The sequence below is a fragment of the Homalodisca vitripennis genome, chromosome 2 (assembly GCF_021130785.1).
Source record: "Homalodisca vitripennis isolate AUS2020 chromosome 2, UT_GWSS_2.1, whole genome shotgun sequence".
NCBI classification, from domain to species: domain Eukaryota; kingdom Metazoa; phylum Arthropoda; class Insecta; order Hemiptera; family Cicadellidae; genus Homalodisca; species Homalodisca vitripennis.
Genome location: NC_060208.1, coordinates 221,043,323 through 221,068,488, shown reverse-complemented (window position 1 = coordinate 221,068,488; position 25,166 = coordinate 221,043,323). Strand labels below are relative to the sequence as shown.

The 25,166-nt window shown below is 32.8% G+C and overlaps 2 protein-coding genes across 2 annotated transcripts; one reads left to right on the top strand and one right to left on the bottom strand.

Moving 5' to 3' along the window:
* Positions 1–1,169: 1,169 nt before the first annotated feature.
* Positions 1,170–13,079, bottom strand: LOC124355427 (UMP-CMP kinase 2, mitochondrial-like). Its single transcript, XM_046806568.1, has 6 exons — positions 12,904–13,079; positions 9,496–9,563; positions 5,686–5,812; positions 4,326–4,524; positions 2,743–2,934; positions 1,170–1,335 (listed from the first exon to the last, which is right to left on the bottom strand). Exons 1-6 carry the CDS (start codon positions 12,977–12,979, stop codon positions 1,179–1,181), a joined length of 819 nt encoding a protein of 272 aa, XP_046662524.1. The 5' UTR covers positions 12,980–13,079; the 3' UTR covers positions 1,170–1,178.
* Positions 13,080–15,113: 2,034 nt separating this feature from the next.
* LOC124353402 (UMP-CMP kinase 2, mitochondrial-like) lies at positions 15,114–25,008 on the top strand. The gene is made up of 6 exons (XM_046803242.1): positions 15,114–15,343; positions 18,060–18,145; positions 19,988–20,111; positions 21,350–21,548; positions 23,241–23,432; positions 24,765–25,008. The coding sequence occupies exons 1-6, from the start codon at positions 15,271–15,273 to the stop codon at positions 24,913–24,915; spliced, it is 825 nt and encodes a 274-aa protein (XP_046659198.1). The 5' UTR covers positions 15,114–15,270; the 3' UTR covers positions 24,916–25,008.
* Positions 25,009–25,166: the final 158 nt, after the last annotated feature.

The window sequence follows — 25,166 nt, the reverse complement described above, 5'->3', positions numbered from 1 at the left end:
AACTGTTTTTTTCAACATGTTATCATTTTTTCAAGCGCTTCACACCAAAAAATTCCTTGAATTTTGAAAAAAGATAAAATTTTGATGGTGCTAAGTCAGGGCTGTATGATGGATGATCCAGTAATTTACAATGAAACCTGACCAGCTGCATCTGTGTTTTTGCCTGATGTGAGGCTGAACATGGAGTGAAGCAGAACAACGTCGCTAGAGAGCAGGCCTCGCTGGCGGTTTAACATATCAGCTTCAATAACATATCTCTCTGAATTTATTGTTATTCATTGCGGCTGAAGGTCTATAAAAAGAATGTCCTTTCCGGTCACAAAAACTATGGTCATGATTTTTCCTTGTTGAAAGTTCTTGGTTGACTTTCCATTGCTTCATCGGGGAGTTTGGGTGATGCCATTCACTGGATTAATGTTTAGTCTCTGGAGTGTAGTACGTAACCCAATGCCTCATCACTATTCACAATGTAACTTTACAACTTATCACCATCCTTGGGCTAGTGCTCCAATTAGGACAAAGAAAGAGCCATACTACTTGCTTCATGTTCTTTTGTTATCAATTTTGGTACCCATCTCGTACACTTTTTTTGTAACGAAGTGTATCAGTAACATTAAGCTACATACTTTGAAACTTGTGGAAATTCCTAATGAAGTTCGTCAATAGTGAAATGCCTGTATTGAAGAATTTTATCACCAACTTCAAGTCTTCATTAATGACAGTAGGCTGTCCAGGTCATTCTTCATCATAAACAATTGTCCTTCCTTCATTCAAAAGCCTACACCATTTTCTCACATTTACATCGTTTATTACACCCTCACCATAAACTTCAAGAAGATGTGAATTTTAGCAGGACGAACCTTTTTTGCATTTAAAAGCCGAATTACTGAGCACACTTCATAATTGATGGGATTATTGATTGACATGGCAACGAAAAAAGCAGGATAACCACACAACCAACACCAGCAGATACATGAAATGTAATGGCAGCATAGTGAGGGACTGGCAAAGAATGGCTAACCTTCAACGTACATCACGTAACAGGATGCATGGATACAATGAACATTATTACATTAAAAATGTCCCCAAATAGTTTTTACATATACTGTTTGAGAGTTGATAATAAACAAGATAGTTGCAAAAAATGCAGGTTAAAATCAAGAAAGAAGTCAAGTTTGTTAAATGGTTTCATTCGGCAAAAAATTAACATCCAACTTGCCCGCAAACCGTTCTTGTACAATGTCTTCAATGTCGGCAGTGACGTTGTCAAACCCTGGGGCTGTACTGAGGATCACCACTGGAGGATCTAATATCTGCCTGTATATATATTCCAATCTGAAAAATGTAATGAGGCTTATGAGTGTATTCTTGGAAAGTCCAAGATAAAAATTATGACACTTCTTTAGTATAACTTAATCTGTACTTTATAATATAACACTATAACACTTAGAGATAATCTAAAAATATGATTAGGTATTGCATATTAGAGTTTAAAAAGTTCAATACTTTTTAGAATGTAGTAAACAATTACAAGATGTTAAAAAAATGTGGGAAAATATTTTGGACTATGGTTCAGTAGGTGAAAATAAACCAAAAAATTCTTCAAACTATAAAATATACCTCTTAAACAGTTTAAGTTACTGTATTGTAACTTTATATATTTATAAATTGTATTAGGATTTTACTTTCTGTTTAAAGAAAAAATCTATTGTTAATGTTTTCAAAATGGTAGTCTTTTAAAATGTAAAAGTAAACTCATAAAAACCAATAAGAAGAGAAAAATTGTCAAGACGCGTAAAACATAACGGAATAAGATAACTTTTTACTACCTTAATTGTTTATGAACATAATAATAAATTTGTGTTTATTGCTCTTTAGTCAATAAATAGGCCTATACAGATTAATATTGTGCTATTATATATGATGTTATAACTACTTAGGAAAAGATCATTCTACAGCAACATCTTTTCTCCAGGTCCTTACATATAAACCTAGGTTTATATACATATAAACATGGGTCGAGAGATGCCTCTTTTAGCCGCTAGCCACCATTTTGTATCTTTTATAAAAAAATTATCATCTGTATCTCTAGAGCTAATAATTATTATTTTCAGTACTTGCGGGATAATTACATTCAACTATTTGGAAGGAAATATGTACATACATTGTTATTGGGCTTAGTAAAATAAAAGAGTTGCAGTAAAAATTCTATTACCATGACAAATAATGTTGTTTTTACCTCAAAAATACACCAGCTGATTCCTCTGGAGTTGTATCCACAGTATTAAGATTGGTTCCAATCTAATGATAATCTATACTATTATCTAGCTTTGCTGTCCTTGAATTGTTACCAATTTCACATTATTATACAAATAATTTGCCCAAAAAGATATTCTGCTCAAACAAGTATGGTATTACAGACACAAAAGATTATTTATTGATCTTTTTGAATTGAATTTCATGATTCCAACAAGCTAAATATTGGTAATTGTCAATAATGGCTGAAAATCTATATTAGTTTATCTGAGATTCCTAAAAAAAAAAACATAGATACACACTAGTGATCCATCTCTCTCTAACTTTGAACAGATTTGGTTTACCAAATTACTTGTGTATTACTCAATTCCAACCGCCAATAATGAAATTATTTAAAATACAGCACTTACTCTTATTCGTCATAATAAACGATTTCCATTAAAAGGAATTAACTACAGTAACTCTTCAGGTAACATACAATTTTACCTCTTTTTCCATGCATTTGGTGGTCTTGTGGTCCCAGTCAAATGCAGATTGTCAGGAAATGTTACATAAACAATCAAGTCAGGCTTGAGAAGATCATCCGGCCAAGAGTACAAAGGATGACCACTAGGAGGTATTTCTTCTATTGTTTGGAACTGGTTACCTATACCAAATACACTCTGTTCAATCCAGTACCTAGAAAAGTCATATAGGAAGTCAATAACATTCAAACATAAATAACTAAAATCCAAATTTTTAAAAGGATAGATCCAGCAAGAACAGTGGTTTAGACAGACTCAATTTCCGGGGAGGGAATTGAAATATTCATGATATTTAAGAAAGGACTATGCCCCCGGGAAATTTAGTTAATTGTCTAACTGTACTTCATAAATGCATGTTTTGGTTAATTTCATTTAAAAATAGCATTTTTCTGCTTGAATAAATCATATAAGTAAAAATTACCAACTAGTCAAAATTTTTAAGACTTGTGTTCCTTTCTAGTTAAAAATGTTTCTTAGGAACACTAAAATCCCGATAACAGCCCCCTCTCCCGACCTATGCCACTGATCAGAAACTAAATATATTCAGTTTGGTGTTGATTTTTCAATCCTTATCCTGAATAAAAACTTACAAAATATATAATTATGGTTTATATATTACGTTCTGTGAGGATTTCTTTAAAAGTGAACAGGAGTTTATGTTAGATGGACTTTAAAATCTTGGTTATTTCTTTCTTAAGAAAATGATCGACCTACTAAATATATTTGGTATACGTAATTCTATTATTTTGCGAAGTGATTAATTATGTATTATGAGAATTTCCTGTGAATATGATTCAGTAATTGTATATTGGATGGTCATTTTCCAAAAATTCTCTTTGCAATTACAAAGTTATGCATAACAGATTATATGAGATACTTCCTCATTGCATAATTCATTATCATAGTAGGTTGAGGGGCCAGTATGGCGGTTTATATAATTAGTTTTGGTAGGAGAGGATGTTGATGGGCGGCAGATTTTCGAATCTGTCTCTGCTTCCTCTAACCCAATGAAATATAATTGTACTCAGATTGTTTATTCTGCAACTTTCTCGTTTCCATCATGTTTAACCATAAGGCAGATGTAAAAATGTAAGAATTTTATTTTACCTTTAATTTTGTCTTTCCGACCACAAACAGATTTTTCCTTGAACCAACATGAACCTATGGATCAAGTTTAAAGTCTCTATGAGCTTTCTTTAAAAACGTGTTACAAGGACGGACAAGCTGACTGACAGATGGATAGACAGTATGATGATTAGAAGGAAGTTGGGTTCTTAATAGCCAACTAGCGTTTAAAGGCAAAAATTAAAACGTGAAATGAACAAGGAGCATTATGTGCACCAGCTCAGAAGCTGTATGTGTTATTATTATATCACCCCTACCTTGAAGAATGTTTCACTATAGATGTTTTTTTAAGGGGAGTATTTTTTAATTAAATGTAAAAAGTAAACTGAGGTTAACTTTTTCAGTTGTCATTTCTTAAATTAGTCTATACAATAGAAAATAATATGATTTACAAGCAATGATCACAAGAGAATGACTGACCCATTGGTTACAACAGGGTATCTGTTGTAGACCTGTTTGACCTTGTGCGCAATGGCGTACATGGACAGCCCGTAGAAAGCGCGGCGCAGAGGGTCTCCCTGCGGAAACACTCGCTTGTATGGCTGCAAGCACTTGGCGACGCTCTGTAGCAGAGTGGCTCCGATGCGGCGAGCGAGCCTTCTGCTGATGATGTCAATACCTGTGTAAACATGAGTTGTGTGCAAAATTTAACTTGAAAAGTAATAATTAATGTTTAAAATCTACATGGAGGAAAGTTATTGAAACTATAAAGAATTTAACACAGTGGACACAAAAAATAACAAGGTTTTTTATATTATAATAAGGTACACATTTGTGTTCTGCACCAGATCAAACAAGATTTCATGTAATTGCGTCAATTCTTACCACATACATGAAATTTTCTGAAGATTAAATTGATCTTAGACAGCACATTCTATGTTCACTTGGGTTCAATTAGGCTTATATAGCGCATTCTGTGTTCACTTGGGTTAAATTGAACTTAGATAGCGCATTCTATGTTCCCCCGGTGTAAACTGAACTTAGATAGAGCATTCTATGTTCCCCAGGGGTAAACTGAACTTAGATAGAGCATTCTGTGTTCACTTGGGTTAAATTGAACTTAGATAGCACATTCTGTGTTTACTTGGATTAAATTGAACTTATATAGCGCATTCTGTGTTCACTTGGGTTAAATTGAACTTAGATAGCGCATTCTATGTTCCCCCGGTGTAAACTGAACTTAGATAGAGCATTCTGTGTTCACTTGGGTTAAATTGAACTTAGATAGCACATTCTGTGTTTACTTGGATTAAATTGAACTTAGATAGCGCATTCTGTGTTCACTTGGGTTAAATTGAACTTAGATAGCACATTCTGTGTTCACTTGGATTAAATTGAACTTAAATAGCGCATTCTGTGTTCACTTGGATTAAATTTCTTAGTTGTGGCTCTATTAGGTACTTTTACCTTACCAAATAATTAAATAACATACCTACTTTAAAATATAAGTACTTATAATTTCATGTTGGTTCATTTTAAGGTTAATATTAATTTACTAACAATAAAATACTTTACATATTTTCTAAATAATTCTTCCTTTTTGATCATCTGTACCAAATTACTCTGAATTCATTCTGAAATGCATCAGTATCAATATTAAAACCAATATCTACATTTTATACCTTTCATGCTAGGACATTAGTATTTATTTACAAAGAACTATCTGTATACTTCCATCTTATCTTTACAAAGTTTAAATATTAATTTTATTGACGTTTGGAGATAGAATATCTCTGAAAAAAATTTTAACTTTAAATCTATAACAATGAAGTCAACTTACTTGTTTTATGATCTCCTTCTACTACAATGAATGGTTTTCTTTGTTTGTAAAGTGGTTTTGAGAAATGGCTGAAACAGTAATTCTCAAAGGCATACAAAATCTTCTGAGTGTCTGGTCTGCCTGCATTCTGTAACAGAAGAAGAATCTATGTACGATTGAGTGAATCTATTCTTCACCATGATCAGTTCATCTCAACTTGCTGCAGAATTGCAGTCTATGTAAGTATTTACCATCCCCAGCAGGGTTCACTTCTGGCTGGTTTGTAACTTCCAGTTGAACCTACCACTGGGTACAGCAAAAACCGATGTATCACTTAAATCTGGGCAAACTTATGGATGTTTAGGAAGAGCATATTACTAACTGCAAATATTGAGATTCTGTGGTGCAAGGGTAATTCGATAGGTCTAGTCTACTGTAGGAGATGATTGTTGGAGTTGGTGGGGCTCCCTAAGTGTTAAAGGCAGTTGCTAGACTATACATAAAGGCATGCCAACCCTGCCTGCTTTGACAAGAGAGGCTGGTACAGAGCTGGCTTACTCTTCGTCCAAGGAGACTGAGATTAATGCCCAAAGCCCTTCTTCATGGATCTTGACATGAGGCGGCCCCTACCCTCCTTACTCATCCAGAATTTCCTGACACTCTGGAAGCAGCACAAAAGTCCTTTCAGGACTAAGTGCAATTTCTCAGCTTCTTGTCCTAAGAGAAAACAGTATTGACTAAAACTAGAACTCAAATTTAAAAAGCCATAAAAATATAAATATAAAGATAAAAATATGATCTTGGAAAAATATTATCAGTTCAAACTTTTAGTCACTATACAGAACCACGACACACTCTTCAAAACTGTACATTCCTAAGGTGTGTTGTGGGTCAAATATGACCCAGATAAAAAACGAAAATTATACTGTTTAAATAAATATTATTGAAAACTGCTCAAAAAGAGGTAAAGGTTTTTTCCTATATAACAATTTCACATTTTTAAAATACAGGGTGGTTATAAATTATTGTACACATTTTAAGATTGAATAAATAAATAACCAATCAACTTAAAAACATGGGAATTGTTTTATTAAATTGTAAATTTAAAACAGTTTTATATACTGACTAAAAATTAATAATTGTACACATTACAACAATTATAAAAAGTAGTTATAAAAAGAAAGTAAAAATGTCACTTAAACTGTGGGTGTAAGGTATTATTCTTCTTAATGACTTGTGTTGTGACATAGTCAGCTGGTCAACAATGGATCTTTCCATACCAGCTGTTAATTACAGTTGACTAAACAAACACTAAACTAACCTCAGTATCAAAATGGCTAGTGTGCAAGAAAAAGCAAGGTGTGTTCTTTGGTTTCATGAAAGCAGATCTGTAATAACTGTTCAAAGAAGGTTTCGTTTAGAGTATAGCCGCAATCCTCCGAGTAACAATTCTATAAAACGCTGGTATAGGCAGCTTGAACAGACGGGAAGTGTCCAACATAGAAAAGGTGCTGGTAGACCTCCAGTTTCTGAAGCTATTGTTGATCAAATAAGAGAATTGTTTACGAAGGAGCCCTGGTAAGTCTACTCGGCGTGCAAGTTTGGAATTAGGATTACCTCGATCAACAGTCTTAAAAATTTTGCACAAACACCTTAAGCTCCATCCATACAAAATTCAGTTATTACATGAACTAAAACCTAACGATAAACCTCGACACTACGATTTTGCTGTTAGATTACTTGACCTCGAAGAACAAACAATAAACATTGGAGAAAGCAATTTCTTGAAAAAAGTAATTTTTTCTGATGAAGCAACCTTTCATGTTTCTGGTAAGGTGAATAGACACAATTGTAGGATTTGGGGTACTGAAAACCCTCATAATGTTCGAGAACAAGAAAGAGACAGCCCTAAAATAAACGTTTGGTGTGCATTGGCTATAGATGAAGTGATAGGACCCTTTTTCATCGCAGAACCGACAGTCACTAAAGAGGTATACCTCGACATGCTTGAACTTTTTGCAATACTGCAAATTGAGCATAGACAACCAAATGTTTACTGGCAGCAAGATGGTGCCCCTCCACACTGGGGGAAGATAGTACGTGACTACCTAAATGACACGTTTTCCTGGTCGTTGGATTGGAGGGGATGGTCCAATTCCTTGGCCTCCACGTTCCCCAGACATTACACCCTTAGACTTTTTTTTGTGGGGCTATGTCAAGGACAGAGTCTTCGCCAAAAAAGTTCAAGATATTGAGGAACTCAAGAATAGAGTTCGAGAGGTTATTGGAAGCATAACTCCAGCAATGCTCAGAAACACATGGTGTGAGGTTGAATTTAAACTACAAACTTTGCGTGCAAACCTCGGAGAGCACGTGGAATTAGTTTAGTTTCCTTGTAAAAGTATGAGTAACAGTAATCTTTTTGTCCTTCATTGGTAATAAAACTGTTTTAAATTTGCTATTTAATAAAACAATTTCCATGTTTTTAAGTTGATTCGTTATTTATTTATTCAATCTTAAAATGTGTCAATAATTTATAACCACCCTGTATATCATGATATTTTTAAAAGCATCATCTTAAAACACAATGTTTATTCCGTTATCGCGAACATTTTAAACAGTATTTTAAGTTATTAAGAACCTGGCAGGGTCTTCTCAAAGTCATGTGGATACAACTTATGTTATCTGTCCATCTGCATAAGAAAGAGTCTTGATAGAAAAGGACTAAAAACTTGAGACTTGCTTCACAGAATCCTTTTAGTTCAAGGAAGAGCGCTATATATTTTGGGGTCAAAAGATAACAGCCCAGTCTGTCTGTCTATTTGTCCTCAACTGTGATAGAAACGTCCCAGAAACTTGAAACTTGGTAAATAGGTTTCTCTTTGTCCAAGGAAGAACCATACTGATTTTGGGGTTAAAAGGTCAAAGGACACTCCTTCTGCCTGGTTGCCTGTCTTTATGTCTGTTTCTCTGTACATCAACTCTTGATAGAAAAGTTCTGAATACTTGAAATATGGTACATAGATTATTATTGGTCCAACGAAGAATTGTATTGATTTGGGAACAAAAGGTCAATGGACTGCCTGTCTATCTCTTTTTCCCTCTGTACTATAAAACTTTCCTTAGGTTCTGTTAGGTTCTTCTACTATGTTGAGTCAGTTTATCATTATTAAAGTATTTTTATACCTTTAATTTAAACTTTTTAAGCTTAATGATTATATGATGAGAAGTAGAAATGTTTAATGAATATAAAACTATTAAAATAGGCTCCCCCCTCAACCCAATCAAATGGATACCATTTGAGCTACATAAAGTCAAAAAAATACTTACCATTTACAAAACTGATTCATAGCTTAAACTATAGGGTATTTACGTTATGTTATGTTTTGGATATAATACAATAAACATACATTTTCTGCAATCACTAAACCAAAAATTTACAAAGTTTTAATTTCAAAATTTGTTGGCCACAGTCAGTGTTGTGTCTAAGTCATGTTTTGGGTAATGAATTTGAATGAAGAACACACCATATAGAGGGTGGGTGTGGAATAAGTCTGAATAAATCTAAATATAAATAATTATATAGCCCTAATTCAAAGTTGGATTGCTGTTAAATGTATAATTTTTAATTGTTTATGACTTAGGGGGTTATATACGCTTTTTAGTTACGTCACTGGTTACAGTGGGTCTTTGAGAAATCAGAAACATTTTTCCTTAAATAATAATGTTGGAACAATAAAAACTTTTAAATCTTTATTTAATAAAATAGTGGTTGTTCTGATTATCAACTTTATTCACGAACAAGAAGGTAATAAAGACAGTAGAACTCACCGGCCTGGTATAAAATACATCCAGAACAGAGCGCAGGCTGTAAAATATTGGTACATTATCTCCGTATCCTGTAAACAAAATTAATTTATTATCTTTTATAAATGAAACCTTTTCATATAAACACCAGAAATATATATATATATATATATATATATATATATATATATATATATATATATACAGAGTATATATATGTTACTACAAATATACGGTAGAAAAAAGATTCCATACAAAATAGGCAAAGCTGTTTTACTTTTTTGATATGTTTTGAGTAAAGTGTGTTAAATGAGTAGTATTTTAAGTAAGTCAATATTCAAACAAAATTAATGCTTATTTAGGAAGGCATTGTAAAAGTTAAATATTATTTAAATTCATTATTATATGATCTATATTTATGAGTTTTAGAAGAATGAAAAAAATATTTTGGGTTTTAATATTTTGTAGAGATGAAGTGGAGGAGAAGACTTGTTAGTTCAATTTACTAATCACAAGTAGAGACTTTCATGTTACAACTCAAAAATAAGTTATACTGTACTATATATATCCACAATATAATGAGAGTATTCTGTTTTATTACAACATGTGGAATGTATCTTCCCAGGAAGAGGTACACCAATGAATTGAAATCACATTGACAGAAATAAAGGCAACACTTGGGAAGCCAGTTGGAGGCAAGGTCTCCTGCAGAGCCAACAACCAAACCTTGAATCACATGGTAAATCATTAAATAGATATCACATTGACAGAGGTAAAGGCAGCACTTGGAAAGCCAGATGGAAGCAAGGTATACTGCAGAGCTAACAACCTTGAATCACATGGTAGTCACTGAATAGATATCACATTGACAGAGGTAAAACATCACCTGTAAAGCCAAGTGGAGGCAAGGTCTACTGCAGAGCTAACAACCAAATATGAGTCACATGGTAAATCATTGAATAGATATCGCATTGAAAGAGGTAAAGGCAACACTGGGAAAGCCAGGTGGAAGCAAGGTATACTGCAGAGCTAATAACCAAACATGAATCACATGGTAAATCATTAAATAGATATCACATTGACAGAGATACAAGCATCACCTGTGAAGCCAGGTGGAGGCAAGGTCTACTACAGAGCTAACAACCAAATATGAGTCACATGGTAAATCATTGAATGGATATCACTTTGGCAGAGGTGTAAAGGCAACACTTGGAAAGCCAAGTAGAGGCAAAGTCTACTGCAGAGCCAACAACCAACATGAGTCTCATGGTAAATCATTGAATGGATATTACTTTGACAGAGGTAAAGGCAACACTTGGAAAGCCAAGTAGAGACAAAGTCTACTGCAGAGCCAACAACCAACATGAGTCACATGGTAAATCATTGAATGGATATCACTTTGACAGAGGTAAAGGCAACACTTGGAAAGCCAAGTAGAGGCAAAGTCTACTGCTGAGCCAACAACCAACATGAGTCACATGGTGAATCATTGAATGGATATCACTTTGACAGAGGTAAAGGCAACACTTGGAAAGCCAAGTAGAGGCAAAGTCTACTGCAGAGCCAACAACCAAACAGTAGTACATGGTAAATTGTAGAATAGATATTACATTGACAGAGATGAAGGCAACACTTAGAAAGCCAGGTAGAGGCAAAGTCTACTGCAGAGCCAACAACCAAACCATATTACATGGTAAATCATTGAAAAGATATTACATTGACAGAGATAAAGGCAACACTTAGAAAGCCAGGTAGAGGCGAAGTCTACTGCAGAGCCAACAACCAAACAATAATACATGGTAAATCGTTGAATAGATATTACATTGACAGAGATGAAGGCAACACTTAGAAAGCCAGGTAGAGGCAAAGTCTACTGCAGAGCCAACAACCAAACAATAGTACATGGTAAATCGTTGAATAGATATTACATTGACAGAGATAAAGGCAACACTTAGAAAACCAGGTAGAGGCAAAGTCTACTGCAGAGCCAACAACCAAACAATAGTACATGATAAATCGTTGAATTGATATTACATTGACAGAGATAAAGGCAACACTTAGGAAACCAGGTAGAGGCAAAGTCTACTGCAGAGCCAACAACCAAACAATAGTACATGGTAAATCGTTGAATAGATATTACATTGACAGAAATAAAGGCAACACTTAGGAAACCAGGTAGAGGCAAAGTCTACTCCAGAGCCTACAACCAAACAATAGTACATGATAAATCGTTGAATAGATATTACATTGACAGAGATGAAGGCAACACTTAGAAAGCCAGGTAGAGGCAAAGTTTACTGCAGAGCCAACAACCAAATAATAGTACATGGTAAATCGTTGAATACATATTATATTGACAGAGATAAAGGCAACACTTAGGAAACCAGGTAGAGGCAAAGTCTACTGCAGAGCCAACAACTAAACAATAGTACATGATAAATCGTTGAATAGATATTACATTGACAGAGATGAAGGCAACACTTAGAAAGCTAGGTAGAGGCAAAGTCTACTGCAGAGCCAACAACCAAACAATAGTACATGGTAAATCGTTGAATAGATATTACATTGACAGAGATATTACATTGACAGAGATAAAGGCAACACTTAGAAAACCAGGTAGAGGCAAAGTCTACTGCAGAGCCAACAACCAAACAATGGTACATGATAAATCGTTGAATAGATATTACATTGACAGAGATAAAGGCAACACTTAAGAAACCAGGTAGAGGCAAAGTCTACTGCAGAGCCAACAACCAAACAATAGTACATGGTAAATCATTGAATAAATATTACATTGACAGAGATAAAGGCAACACTTAGGAAACCAGGTAGAGGCAAAGTCTACTGCAGAGCCAACAACCAAACAATAGTACATGGTAAATCATTGAATAGATATTACATTGACAGAGATAAAGGCAACACTTAGGAAACCAGGTAGAGGCAAAGTCTACTGCAGAGCCAACAACCAAACAATAGTACATGATAAATCGTTGAATAGATAGTACATTGACAGAGATGAAGGCAACACTTAGAAAGCCACGTAGAGGCAAAGTCTACTGCATTGGGATTAAAAATGTTTGAAACAATTTTTAATCATAGTTTTAAAATATAAAAAATAATAATTTATTCATGATTTAAAAAAAAGAAACAGTTGTAATATTATAAAAATGTTTTTTAATGTTCAGGTTTACATAGAAAACTCTTTCAACTATACACAGTGTGACAGTGTACGTTACATTGTTCAGCACTGTCAAGATTTTGTATCCTGTAGGGTTTTAAGAAATAAAGCATAAACTTTGAAGAAATGTTTTCTTATATGAAATAGTAAACTATGGAGCAACCCTGGTGTATGAAGGAAATATTATGATTTTCACTAAAACAAATTTATGAACTCCTATGGCTGAAATAAAAAAAAAATAATGAAAAACTCACTGCTTTCTTCCCTTTGTGTCAAAACATATCCAATTGCGTGAACACCGTAACACAAGATTATCAATATTAGATTCATTTTACGATAGACTAAAAAGAGCTACATCTTTCACTATCTTTTACTCATCTTAATCACCAACTCTCTGAAATGTCAAGAACCTTGTTATGTAATCATGAAGGCCCAAAAAATGTGGAACTTTAATCCAACTCTTCATTATGATTATTACATTAGCTTAGTAACTGAGCATTACAAATAATAATTGCTAAACAGGTGTTTTTACCATAAATATTGTTTTGTCAATAATGAAATATATTTCTGAATGAGTATTGTAATAGAGGTGAGGATTACATGTATACTGATACTTTGCCAAACAAGGTTTATTTGTTGTTTCTATGGAAAACAAAGTCTGGACACATTAATTTGAAAAGTAAAAATACTCTCATAGTATTAATAATTTAAATACTGGCACATTTAAATTATTGCAGGGGGGGCATATAAAAAAACTTCCCTTATCTACATTTACTAAAAAATTAAAAGAAGTACTTTGTCAAAAAACATATTATAGTATAAATGAATTCTTTGAAGATGGTTTATGATGATAACGAATAGTAAAAATATATCTTCAAAAGATCTACAATAGGTTTAGCCTTAGATTTAATCAATGTTTCTTTTTTATGTTTTATAGATCAATGTGTCAAAAGTTATTTTTTATAAGTATGAAAATAATGTTTTAGAATAAGTTTAGTTATGTAGTTTTTAATCATTGACTATGTACCAGTTTTTATTACATTGTGATACCAGAAAACGTATTGTACAATAAATATTTGTCTATTTGTCTATTAAATATCTGGGAGTTGCTATTAAGCAAATCTGAAAGTTTGCTATCAAACTCCAAGGATTAGGTATCTGCCAGATTTTGAAAACTTCCTCTTGCACTTCATCCCAAACCGGTTGTGTCTTATTTATTGGATATATTAATACAGACTTACTGATAATGAACCATAACTATTACTAGAAGCAACTTACTTCAAGGATCTTGCAATATGACCACTGAACACAACTCATCACACTGCCGAATCCCACACCTCATTAGACCTTATTATTGTACGAGTAAGTGAAAAGATAACATCCACAAATGGCAACTTCTAGTTCTGGCAATCTCAAGGCATGATATCTGTAAAAGACACCAAAGTGTGACCTGGTGTTCTCATTATCTCATCAGGTGCACATTCAGAGAGCATTACAATGTTGAGACACGATCCAGAAAAATGGTGGAGCAACCGAGTTTTCTACACATAACGTGGTGGATCCAACATGAATGTTGAGTTTAGCTCCAGTTCACCTTCTTCTCAGTTGCAACATCTAAAGTCTGTGACAACATCTGCTTTGGCGTATTGCTTCTTCTACCCACATAAAATAGAAAATATAGACTAATACTATTATTACGCTAAACTATTAATAATTCCTCTCAGTTTTCATATCTTTTCATTATCATCATCAAAATTAATTAGTTTATTTTTGTTGTATTAATCTACTTAAAGTTAATGTATTAAACATTTCTTTGTGTTAAATAAATCATGTTATTAAATTTAAATGATAGAGCAAGGTAGTGTACTTGCTCAGAGAGAGTTAGGTCAGGTAAATAAAATATAAAAAATACATAAACGTTAACTGTATTGATGCACAATCAACGTGTTAATCACAATGATTTACGCTTGAGAAACCAGCATGCAAAAGTCAGTTAAACTTTTACATGTTTACAAATATTAACAATTATTTAAAGTTATTGCTCAGAAGAAAGAGTGACATTCAACCTTAAAAATTATTAAACTGAGCCAGAAATATTTTATAATTAATTTCAATTTTTTTCTTGGAATTTTTTTGTTATTTCTCTAGGGCATTCAAAATTTGTGATGATAAGTAATTATGTTCCTGACTTCTTCCCACCCTCTTAAACAGCTTTGTTCAATTCCACAATCAAATAATTTTATAATTCATTTGCATTGTTAAGTTTATATTAAGCTTCAAATAATGTTTCCTGAAAATCTAAAAGCAAGAAGATGATAAATTCAGTGCACCAATACTTAGACCGATTATTAAAATATAATGAAATAATAAGACCATGTAATTTTAAGCTTTTAATACTCTAATAAGAATAAAGGTTGGATAATAATGTTATGCGTCCAAACGCATATCTTGCTACAAAGTAATAAACAACCAAACGCTTGCTGGATTATGCAACAGTTTGTCATCAGACTACAGTGAACTGATTTGAGAATGAACAATGCATTCTTACTCTTTCAATATTCTCGTGCAGGGATTCCAATGTGGAGTGGTATTGTAGTAACAAATATTTACTTAAAGTGACAATGTATCCAAGTTACGTTTTATCGTGTGTTCTTTTTCTCATCTTGTTCTTGTACGAATGTATATGTCACACAGGTAAATCAACTTGTATAAGAATTTATTTGGTAACTTTTAAAATAAGCGGCAAAAATTTCATTATTTATTTAAGATTCAGACAATGTTTCTTGTCCCTGCCACAAGTAAATCAACGTGTGTAAGAATTTATTTTGTAACTTTTAAAGTAAATGGCAAAAATTTCATTATTTATTTAAGATTCAGACAATGTTTCTTGTCCCTGCCACAAGTAAATCAACGTGTGTAAGAATTTATTTTGTAACTTTTAAAGTAAATGGCAAAAATTTCATTATTTATTTAAGATTCAGACAATGTTTCTTGTCCCTGCCACAAGTAAATCATTGTGTGTAAGAATTTATTTTGTAACTTTTAAAGTAAATGGCAAAAATTTCATTATTTATTTAAGATTCAGACAATGTTTCTTGTCCCTGCCACAACATTGAGAAGGTAAGGTACAGTTGTCATATATTAACCTTTGGGAAGGTGCAATTATTTCTACTATGTCTTCTTCTGGGGAATTGGGGCTAAAAAATAAGGCTGTGAATATTTACATTTATCAATACATACATACATATAACACAATTATCTTTTCATAATATACTCTAACTCGTATTAGTAACCTAAGCGTGTTAAGACTATTTATTGCACTCATTTGCATAATGTTATGACTTTGAAATGTATTGAACAGTTCAAAACTCATTTGCTGTCATGGCTTATATAAAACACTGGCATTGTTAATACTATTTCCTTAATGTTATAATTAAATACTGAAACTAATACTATAATACTATACACAATGGCATTATTTTATTGACTGTACATACATTTTTACATGACATAGTTTTTCGAGCCCTAATCAAGGCTTCTTTGAAGCCTCATGAGTATTTCAAAGATTTTGCACTGATTTTATTCCTCATTTTTATCATCATTATGTACTTGTGAAGGAAGAGTATGAAAGTTAAGAGTGATGAACTTGGAGATAATTTTAGCTGTCCCAGATATTTAGATGCTGTTATTTTAGAGGCTACAATGTGTGACAGTGAACTAGACATTCCCTGTTTGGCATTTACCATTCCTGGTTTAATGTTTGTAAACATAATATCATCATCCCCAGTTGACTACCATAAATGGTTGGAGAAGTGATTCGCTTGGGCTGGGTATGCCCTTAATAGTGACAGTAAAGAAGAGGTGTTTTTATACCTACAGTAGAAAGTAGTGACTGAAAAATTACACAATTTAACGGATGATTTTAAACTTACGGAGAGTCCGATGTAACTCTATGAATTGATTTGTAGAATATTAAAGCAGGATTATGTTTAATTCATTTGTGATCAAATCAATTACCTCCCAACAATATGGATGTCAAGAGGAAGGTTAAATTTATGCCTCTAGTGATGCCACTCGTTTGATGTACAGTTGCCACAAACAAATAAAACCGTGATAATTACACAAAACATGATACACCAATTTAATATGTTTATCTCATGTTAGTTGGACTGAGGCACTGTACCAATTTTTGTGCATCATTGACGCTCAGGTGATATGTGGAGTTCCTGTACTGAGTGACTTGTATGCTTTGAAAGTGCCCATGTGTAGAGATATCAGTGATCGGTCATTCAGACTGCCCCTCTCTTATTGTGAGAACAGTTTTTTTATGGATGTATAACACTAAAAAGTAAAGTCTAAGATATTTTAGTTACAAACATACGTATTGTATGTTTAACACCATGCATACATTCAATTTCACTCAAGTTGTTTGCCATGTAGGTAGTAATGTATTATCTGAGATCATACTTTTGAAATTTTAATTTTTAAGCTTTTTTTCAAGGAGAAGCCGATCCCCTTTTAAACCTTACTCTGCCCGTCCTCATGGGCCACTGACCTGTACGAGGATCTTATCAAACAGAATAAGGGGGAGAGTCGATACAGCACAGTCACAGACAGAATTCGAACCTGCGCTATCTCTAACTCAGACTCAAAGTCCAATGTCTTAGACCGCTCGGCTATCGGCACCAGCTTACTTGCCTAAAATTATTTTTTTTGTTTCACTTGACAATTTCTGTAAAAATATGTCCCAAAATAAGTTGTCCAATAGATTTTTGAAAACATTTAATATATTTACAGCATAGTCTCCTCAAGATTCAAAAGTATTAAAAAGATATTAAAAATTATATTAAAATACTAATCTTGATGAGGTTCTACTTTTCAATCTAGTTAATAAATATCATCACAAAACATTTTGACTGGTTTGGTTTTCAAAATTTGTAATATATAATAAACTATAATGTTGATTTGAATAAATAATGTGTTAGGTCTAAAAAGCATTGTTTAAGGACTATACCAATTATTTTGAATAATTATTTTAGTACTTATAAGTGTTAAAAACACAAACCACATCTTTATAAACTGTGTTTTTAAAGACGTTTGCTGTTAACTTTGGGTAAAAATGTACTTGAAGCAGCAGGAACCCCAACCTGTGTCTAAACCTAATTTTACTTTCTCTTGGACTACCTACTATTTTGGAAACAGATAAATACTCTAAAGAGCCTTTGAAATAAAGTACTTTTAAAGTGTATTTTGAAACTGTTTATTTATTGTATATTAATTGCAGAATAGGAATTTATATGGTTCCATTTTTTTATTTATTTTGCAGTATGAAATAAATATGAAATGTCATTAATGGTTGTATATAACTGTTTTATCAACTGATTTATTTTGATGTTGAACTTTGTTCTAGGTAATACACCAAGACCTCAAAGAGGAATAGATATTCCAGTGTTTTACTCACTAAACCAAGTCTTGGACTGCTTTAATATAGGAGAGGTAATTAATTTAACTTACTGCTTTTCATATTTTTAGTGGTAATTATTTTGTTATATTCTCAGATTCATTATTAAGTATTGTAGTAGAGTCTTAATCTTTGGTTTTAGTACACCATTTGACTGAAAAGATGATATTGTAAACAAAACACTCATATAAAACTTGAGAAATTAACTTAATTACAAAGTAGGAGTATGCCAGATCACAAGTTGCGTAACAAGCTTTACTGAAGTTGCATGCGAAATTTCAATTCTATAGTTCATTCCATTCTCGATAATGTCCTGCAGACAGGCAATAAAAGCGGAATAGAAATTTGTACACCCCATGCAGACAGAAGAGAATTTTTTCCATCCTACTGAATGATAGGCTTCAGTGAACTTCAGCCGAATCTCATGGATGTACTGTATATGCCCATCATCAAACACGACATTAATTATGTAGAAATGAAGTTTAATACTAAATTTCAAGTCCATGGCTTAATTCATTTTTGAGATATCCAACGGATATTAGACAAACAAAAAAGGAATTTTGCCAGAAATTTTTTAAATTTGTAGATCAATTCATCTCGAAATATAACACTGAGTTATAGGGGTTTGATAATGTTGAGCTGAATCCTATATATATAGATATCTTTATTGATCTTTTAACATTTATATGCAGTGGATCTCATCACAACAGTATGCAATTTCAATTTGAAATTTAAAACAAATCAAGAAATACATTCAAATATATACATTATATATAGACAATTATCAATCAATCATGCAATTAAACACATGGTTAAATCACAGGCAGAATACAGTTGAATCAAAGTATAGCTAAAATCAATAGTTAATAAGTTAAAAATTTGAAAAAAAAAACAAGTTAAAATATAAGTTAAAAAGTTAAGTAATTGGGCTAGTAGTATGTAAAAAAAAACAAACATGCATCCTATTGCAAGGCATTATTTTTACTTAACATGTGAACATAAAATGGGAATATGAAACTTTTAAAATGTTAACATAGGCAAAATATGATCAACCTAGAGTATAGGTTAAAAATTAAAATTAAAATATACATGCAACTTATAACAAACTCCTTAAACTTTAACATGCCAGTGTCGGAACTGTAAAATTCATTGAGTTTGTAAAAGGGTCTTTCAATAAGTCAGTCACGCATGACTATAAATCATTTACACTGACATTCTGAGCACTAAAATGTTGTTTGTTAAAAAGTGGTATACCAATAAACTCATAGGAAGACAAGATCTTACTCAATGTTGTGAACGGCCTATTGATTAAATCTACATTTCTAGTAATATAATTATCTACATGCTTGTTAAGTGTGAAGCTGCTAAAATTTATTCTTAGCATGCAACAAAGCAAAAAGTATGTAAAGATTTACCACTGTTAATATTCTAAATTTTAGGAAGATAGGCCTGCAGTGAGCTCTGGGATCAGCACCATCTAAAATTCTCATGACCTTCTTTTGTGTGATCAAAACACTGTCTATGCCACTGGAGTTGCCCCAAAAGAGCACACCATATGCTACTGTGCTACGAAAAGATGGACTAGTATCATTATCAAACTCTGTCTTGCCTATATTATACAAATTAAACTACACCACATTGTATTAAAGGACAAAAAAAACATTGCAAAAGTCTTATAGAGCAAAGTAACCTTACTACATTTATTACTATACCACATGTAATGTCACAGTCTATAAATAGAGAATTTTATGTAGAATAGAATAGAAATATATTAACACTTCTCAATTGGCATGAAAATTAACCTATTATTCCTTGAAATTAACTTTTAATTTTCACTTGTTGTGATTTATTTTTACAATAAGATTTTTGTGTTTCAGTATGCCAACTCTACGCTGACACAAAAAGTCATGTACTCGTTTGAGTACGGCTGCAAGAACAATATACCTATCTCAAGAATTCGAGAGAATCCTTTCATTGCTATAGAAGGCAACCACAAAACTAGTAGGTACTTGAGGCTTTTTGTTCCATACATTATCACATTGCACTACTTTTTTTTAATAATGAACAATAATAGGTGAAAAACAGTAGTGGTTAAAAAGTGTAGTAAAACGATTTAATTATAAAATATCCACCACTAACAATTATTTTAATGTCTGCTGAATTAAAATAAAAGTTTCAAGTGTGGATTTTAGGGACAGAAGTATACATTTTTTCTTTATCATTAGATTAGCAAGTTCTGGATTAGAACTGACATAAACATCAATTAATTATTTTCCCATCGCCCAGAATCACAAGAAACAATCAGAAAAGGGAGAGATAATGGAAATACCTGCATGGTTGTATTGAAATTATTATATCTTACTTAAAAGTTTATTGCCTCGATGCATATTGTTTGTAACTATTTTACTTTGCAGATATACACTTTGTAAATGATCTTGCCACATTTGTTACACATTGTGACAACGTACTTACATTTATTTGCTCTGTGTTTGGTTGACCCGCACCTATAACATTTTTCTTCAAGGTTTTCAATTCTAATCTATAAGTGCCTGATTATGATGGGATTGCCTTATACACTTTGTATGTGTCAGATTTTTGTGCATTAGCAAGGTCCAAGTCGTTTTGAACTAAGCTAGAGTTGGACATAAGCCTGTTTGCAGATTTTTCCATAGAACCACCAGCTGCATTAAATCTTTGTTTCACATTTTGGTTTGATCTTGCAATAGTTTAATTCTAATATTAAAACAATAGTTTAGTTTACAAACCAAAAATCTGACATAAATATGGGCCAGAAATGCTTAGTTCACCATCTGCCTGTATATATGAGTTTTGTAGTTTGTATTAATCTTGCAGTCTCAAATCAAGAGAAAAATTGAAATTGTATTATCATATCACGTTTCAAGATGGCGCACAGTTGACGTTTTTAAGCTTAAATGGTTATTGATGCCCTAAAGATGTAAATAATTTTGCTATGCATTACATCAGTCAAAAGCTTATATTATCTACTTTATTTACTGACCGGTTTTTATGATCTAAATGTCAAAAGGTTTGTAATCAGATTTAAGAACTTTTATTATTGTGAATAAAATGTCACATTCTTATTGATTACCACAGTATTTTACGTTAATAAAACACAAAAAATTTGATTTTAATCTTTTATTTCAATCTTAACAATAATGAGAATGTCAACTATGTTATTTTAATAAGGAAAATAAGTGTAATGTTTATTTATTTTTTAGGTAGAAAAATAATTGCAAGAAAGGTGGCCAAAAGGATAGGAGCAAGTATACTACACAATCCCCCCAAGTGTTTGTACCACTTAAAGGATATGTTTCAATATGGCACACTTATCAGGAAAGCCTACTTCGCTCTTTCCATGTACGGCTCTGCCTACACAGCCAATCGGCTTCTTAACCGATGGCCAGTCCTCATCAATGGGTAAGTAGACTTTACAGCGAAGTGTTTAGTGAATTTATACTCCCTGTTTCTCTGTCATGCGTTTACTTCAATCCTTACTTCCAGTCTAAGATATTTCCAGTGGCACAGTAGAGTTATCCTTGCTGTCCTGGTGAAGAAAAAATATGTACGTATATATGATTGAGAAGCCTATTTTGGTTATAAGCTGCCTATTTCTGAACCACATAAAATCACTTACGTGCCATTGTTGAGTTTGCCTTATTGCTCTGAACAAAAAGCTATAAACATATGTATCTCTCTAAAATCTACTTCAGTCAACCGTCTATCTTCTGCTCTTGTAATTGACTTTCGTTTTAAGATATTTTCGGTGCCAGAGTTGAGTTTGCCTAATTGTCTCGATGCAGAAGATACACATACACACGTAGGACTGAGAAGGCTTTTACAGTCTAGAGGAATTTCTACATACTTTCTATCTACTTCCAGTATAAGCAAAGAATCTTATTAAACTTATGAAACTTTCAAAATAGTTTATAGAGTTTTACATTGTAAAGTGTTGTTTTACGGATTGTATTGTAGGAAAGAAAAGATCGTTAGGACGTGTTTGAATTCATTTCTCTGGTTTTCCTAAGGCCACTGTTAAAATGCCATATAGCAATGTCAAGAAAGCCCACCAGGTTGGAGTACTAAACTTGAAAACATGACATTCAACAATTTTTAAATTCTGCTTATGACATCAAATTGGGATAATTCATGTTGAGACCGTCACTTGGTCCTGGAAAGAGGGCTCGACTCTTCTAGCAGCTCCCTCACCTTTCTTGGGTTGCTGGTAATGTATTCTTGGTCTATTTGCAATCTCAGCAAGAAATGATTTAGAAACTTTTCGAAAAGGGTTTTTCCTTGTACCAAGATCCCACTTTGTCAGAGATAGATCTTGAATTCCCACTTAATCCTAATTTCCTACCTTTCCTGATAGGAGTGGAGGGAACCCTCCACTAACTCATATCCGGAGTCCTGAGTGGATCCGGTTATTGCACAATGACAGTATAGTATTAATCGTAATGTGTTTATAATCATTAAAACTTTACACTAATTGACGGTGTCAGCCACAGGTAAATACCAAATGTTGCCTAAACTTGCAGCATACGACTTTGATCTCTATCTATGTCTATACTTGAAACCAAATGGAGTATTTCTTTATTTCAGTATTAAGAAATATAAAATAAATGAATAAAGTTATTATTGATATACATAAATAATGTTAGTGTGATTGTCCTGTTTGTAAATTTTACAAATTATCAGACCAAAGTAATAGATGGTATATTTAAAAAATAACATTCATCTATAGAATAAAATTGATTCTTTTGTAAACCAATTATAAAAATTTACCAGAAACCCAAGTTTTGGTCATTTTTAATTAGGTGAAATAATTTAATGTAGATTTTACGTGATATAAATGAAATGGCTATTGGTAATTTTGGTTAATGAACAAAAATCTATTGCAGTAAGACCAATTTTATTGCATTGCTTCTAAAGTTAACTTGTTCAGTATACACACTGTTGACAATTTTTAATATGTGAGAAAGCCAGATTCAAACTTACTACTTTTGCACCCACATTGAATATCACAATATTTTATTTTTTGACTAAAACCATTGACACTACTAAAATTAATTTTTAAAAACACTTGTAAAATGTGTGACTAATATGTGGCAGATACTGGATGGATCAAGCTGCTTACGCGATATCTAAAGCAAATTCAAACGCTTCTCTCCCATTGCCAGGAGATCCAGCGTACATGTTTCCAGAAGATCTGCTCAAACCTGACCTAGTCTTCTACCTGTACTTTCCTGACAACCTGCATTATGAGCAGGTCACAACACGCTCACCAAACTCTTGGAAACCCAAGTAAGTATATTTGTTAATTACAATTTATTTTTATTACATGTATAACAGACATTTATACTGTGTATAAAATTGATTTGAGAGGATAGTATCATAATAATATCATTTAAATAGCCATAAAACAACTATATTTTTTTTAATCAGTTCAACCGACATACTGGTATTTAATAATTAATTATAAGAAATTGGTTTTACGTAATCACATCAAAAACAATCCAAACCAACAGGACTGTGGATAACGACTAGGGCCAGACACAAAAATCCACTATGCCCAACCACTGATAGTTCTTTAGGTCGGGTCATCTCGAATTGGTATAACATAGTCAGATCAAAGACAATCCAAACCCAGACACCTCACTGAGGTCAATGACTAAGGACCAGAAAACAGAATTCACTATGTCCAACCACTGATAGTTCTTTAGGTTGGGTCATCTCGAATTGGTATAATATAGTCAGATCAAAGACAATCCAAACCAAGACACCTCACTGAGGTCAATGACTAAGACCAGACAACAGAATTCACTATGTCCAACCACTGATAGTTCTTTAGGTTGGGTCATCTCGAATTGGTATTACATAGTCAGATCAAAGACAATCCAAACCAAGACACCTCACTGAGGTCAATGATTAGGACCAGACAACAGTATTCACTATGTTTTCTCTGTATCACCATATAATTAAATATTTCGGTTTTGAATGTACTGATCTACGTTATCTAATCGTTACTTTAGACTTTCTCCTACATTAGTCAATTTCTGGTTATCTTACAAAGAATGAGCATTCAAGTTTTCAACAATCAAAAGTTTAGAAGTTAATTCTGCTGTGCTTGCAGAATAAATTTTTAAGTTCTATTGATTGCAAAACAACTTGTTCTTAAATGTTAGCCTGAATGCAATCTGCGTGCAATGTGAGAACAATGATTCCTGCAAGTATGTGGACTGTGACTATTGTCCTTGGGGCTATTTGAGGTCACTGATATTATTAACAAGTTTACTGCAACAGATGCTCCAGTGCCCTTGCTGTCTTAATAGACTTCTTATGATCATTCAAGACAGAGCCTCAGTGAACGTATTAATAGGATAATTAATAAGGATAATTTTGTTTTTAACAACAAATGAGTTACAAATTTAGTGTTATCTCTGTTAGGACAGTGCGGTACTATCAGCTGATTGCAGGTAGACATTTAACACTTTACCAGAGTTTCATAAATAACCAGAAACAATATACCTTAGTTCAGTTTGGAAGTTTAGTGTAGATATATTTTTGTACTACTTGAAGTATGGTTTTGTTAATTGGATAACATTTACATAATATTAACAAGCAATTGTGTTCCAGAATGTTGGAAATCTACAAACGCATGCAAGATCCAAAAGTAATAGTTCTCAGCACTGCAATTGGGTTTGACGGAGTAGTCACCATGATTGAAAATGAGATATTCAACAACTTAAAAGATAAATACATTTTTGAGGCCCAGCCTTATAAATAAGTTATCTGTAAAAAATTATTATTTATCCAGTGAGAACGATAAAAATACAGAAATGGTGAAAAAGATAAATAAAAATAAGTTGTATAAAGCTGATCTAAGATTGTTTTGTTATGGCCTTGCAACATGCTATCATATTGTCTGTTAGTATTACCTTTGACTGTGTAATGTACTCAAATACAATATTATAGAATACAGGGTGATTTACGAAGATCCCCAGAAACTGTGGGAGCTCATTCTAGTTGTAAAAATAA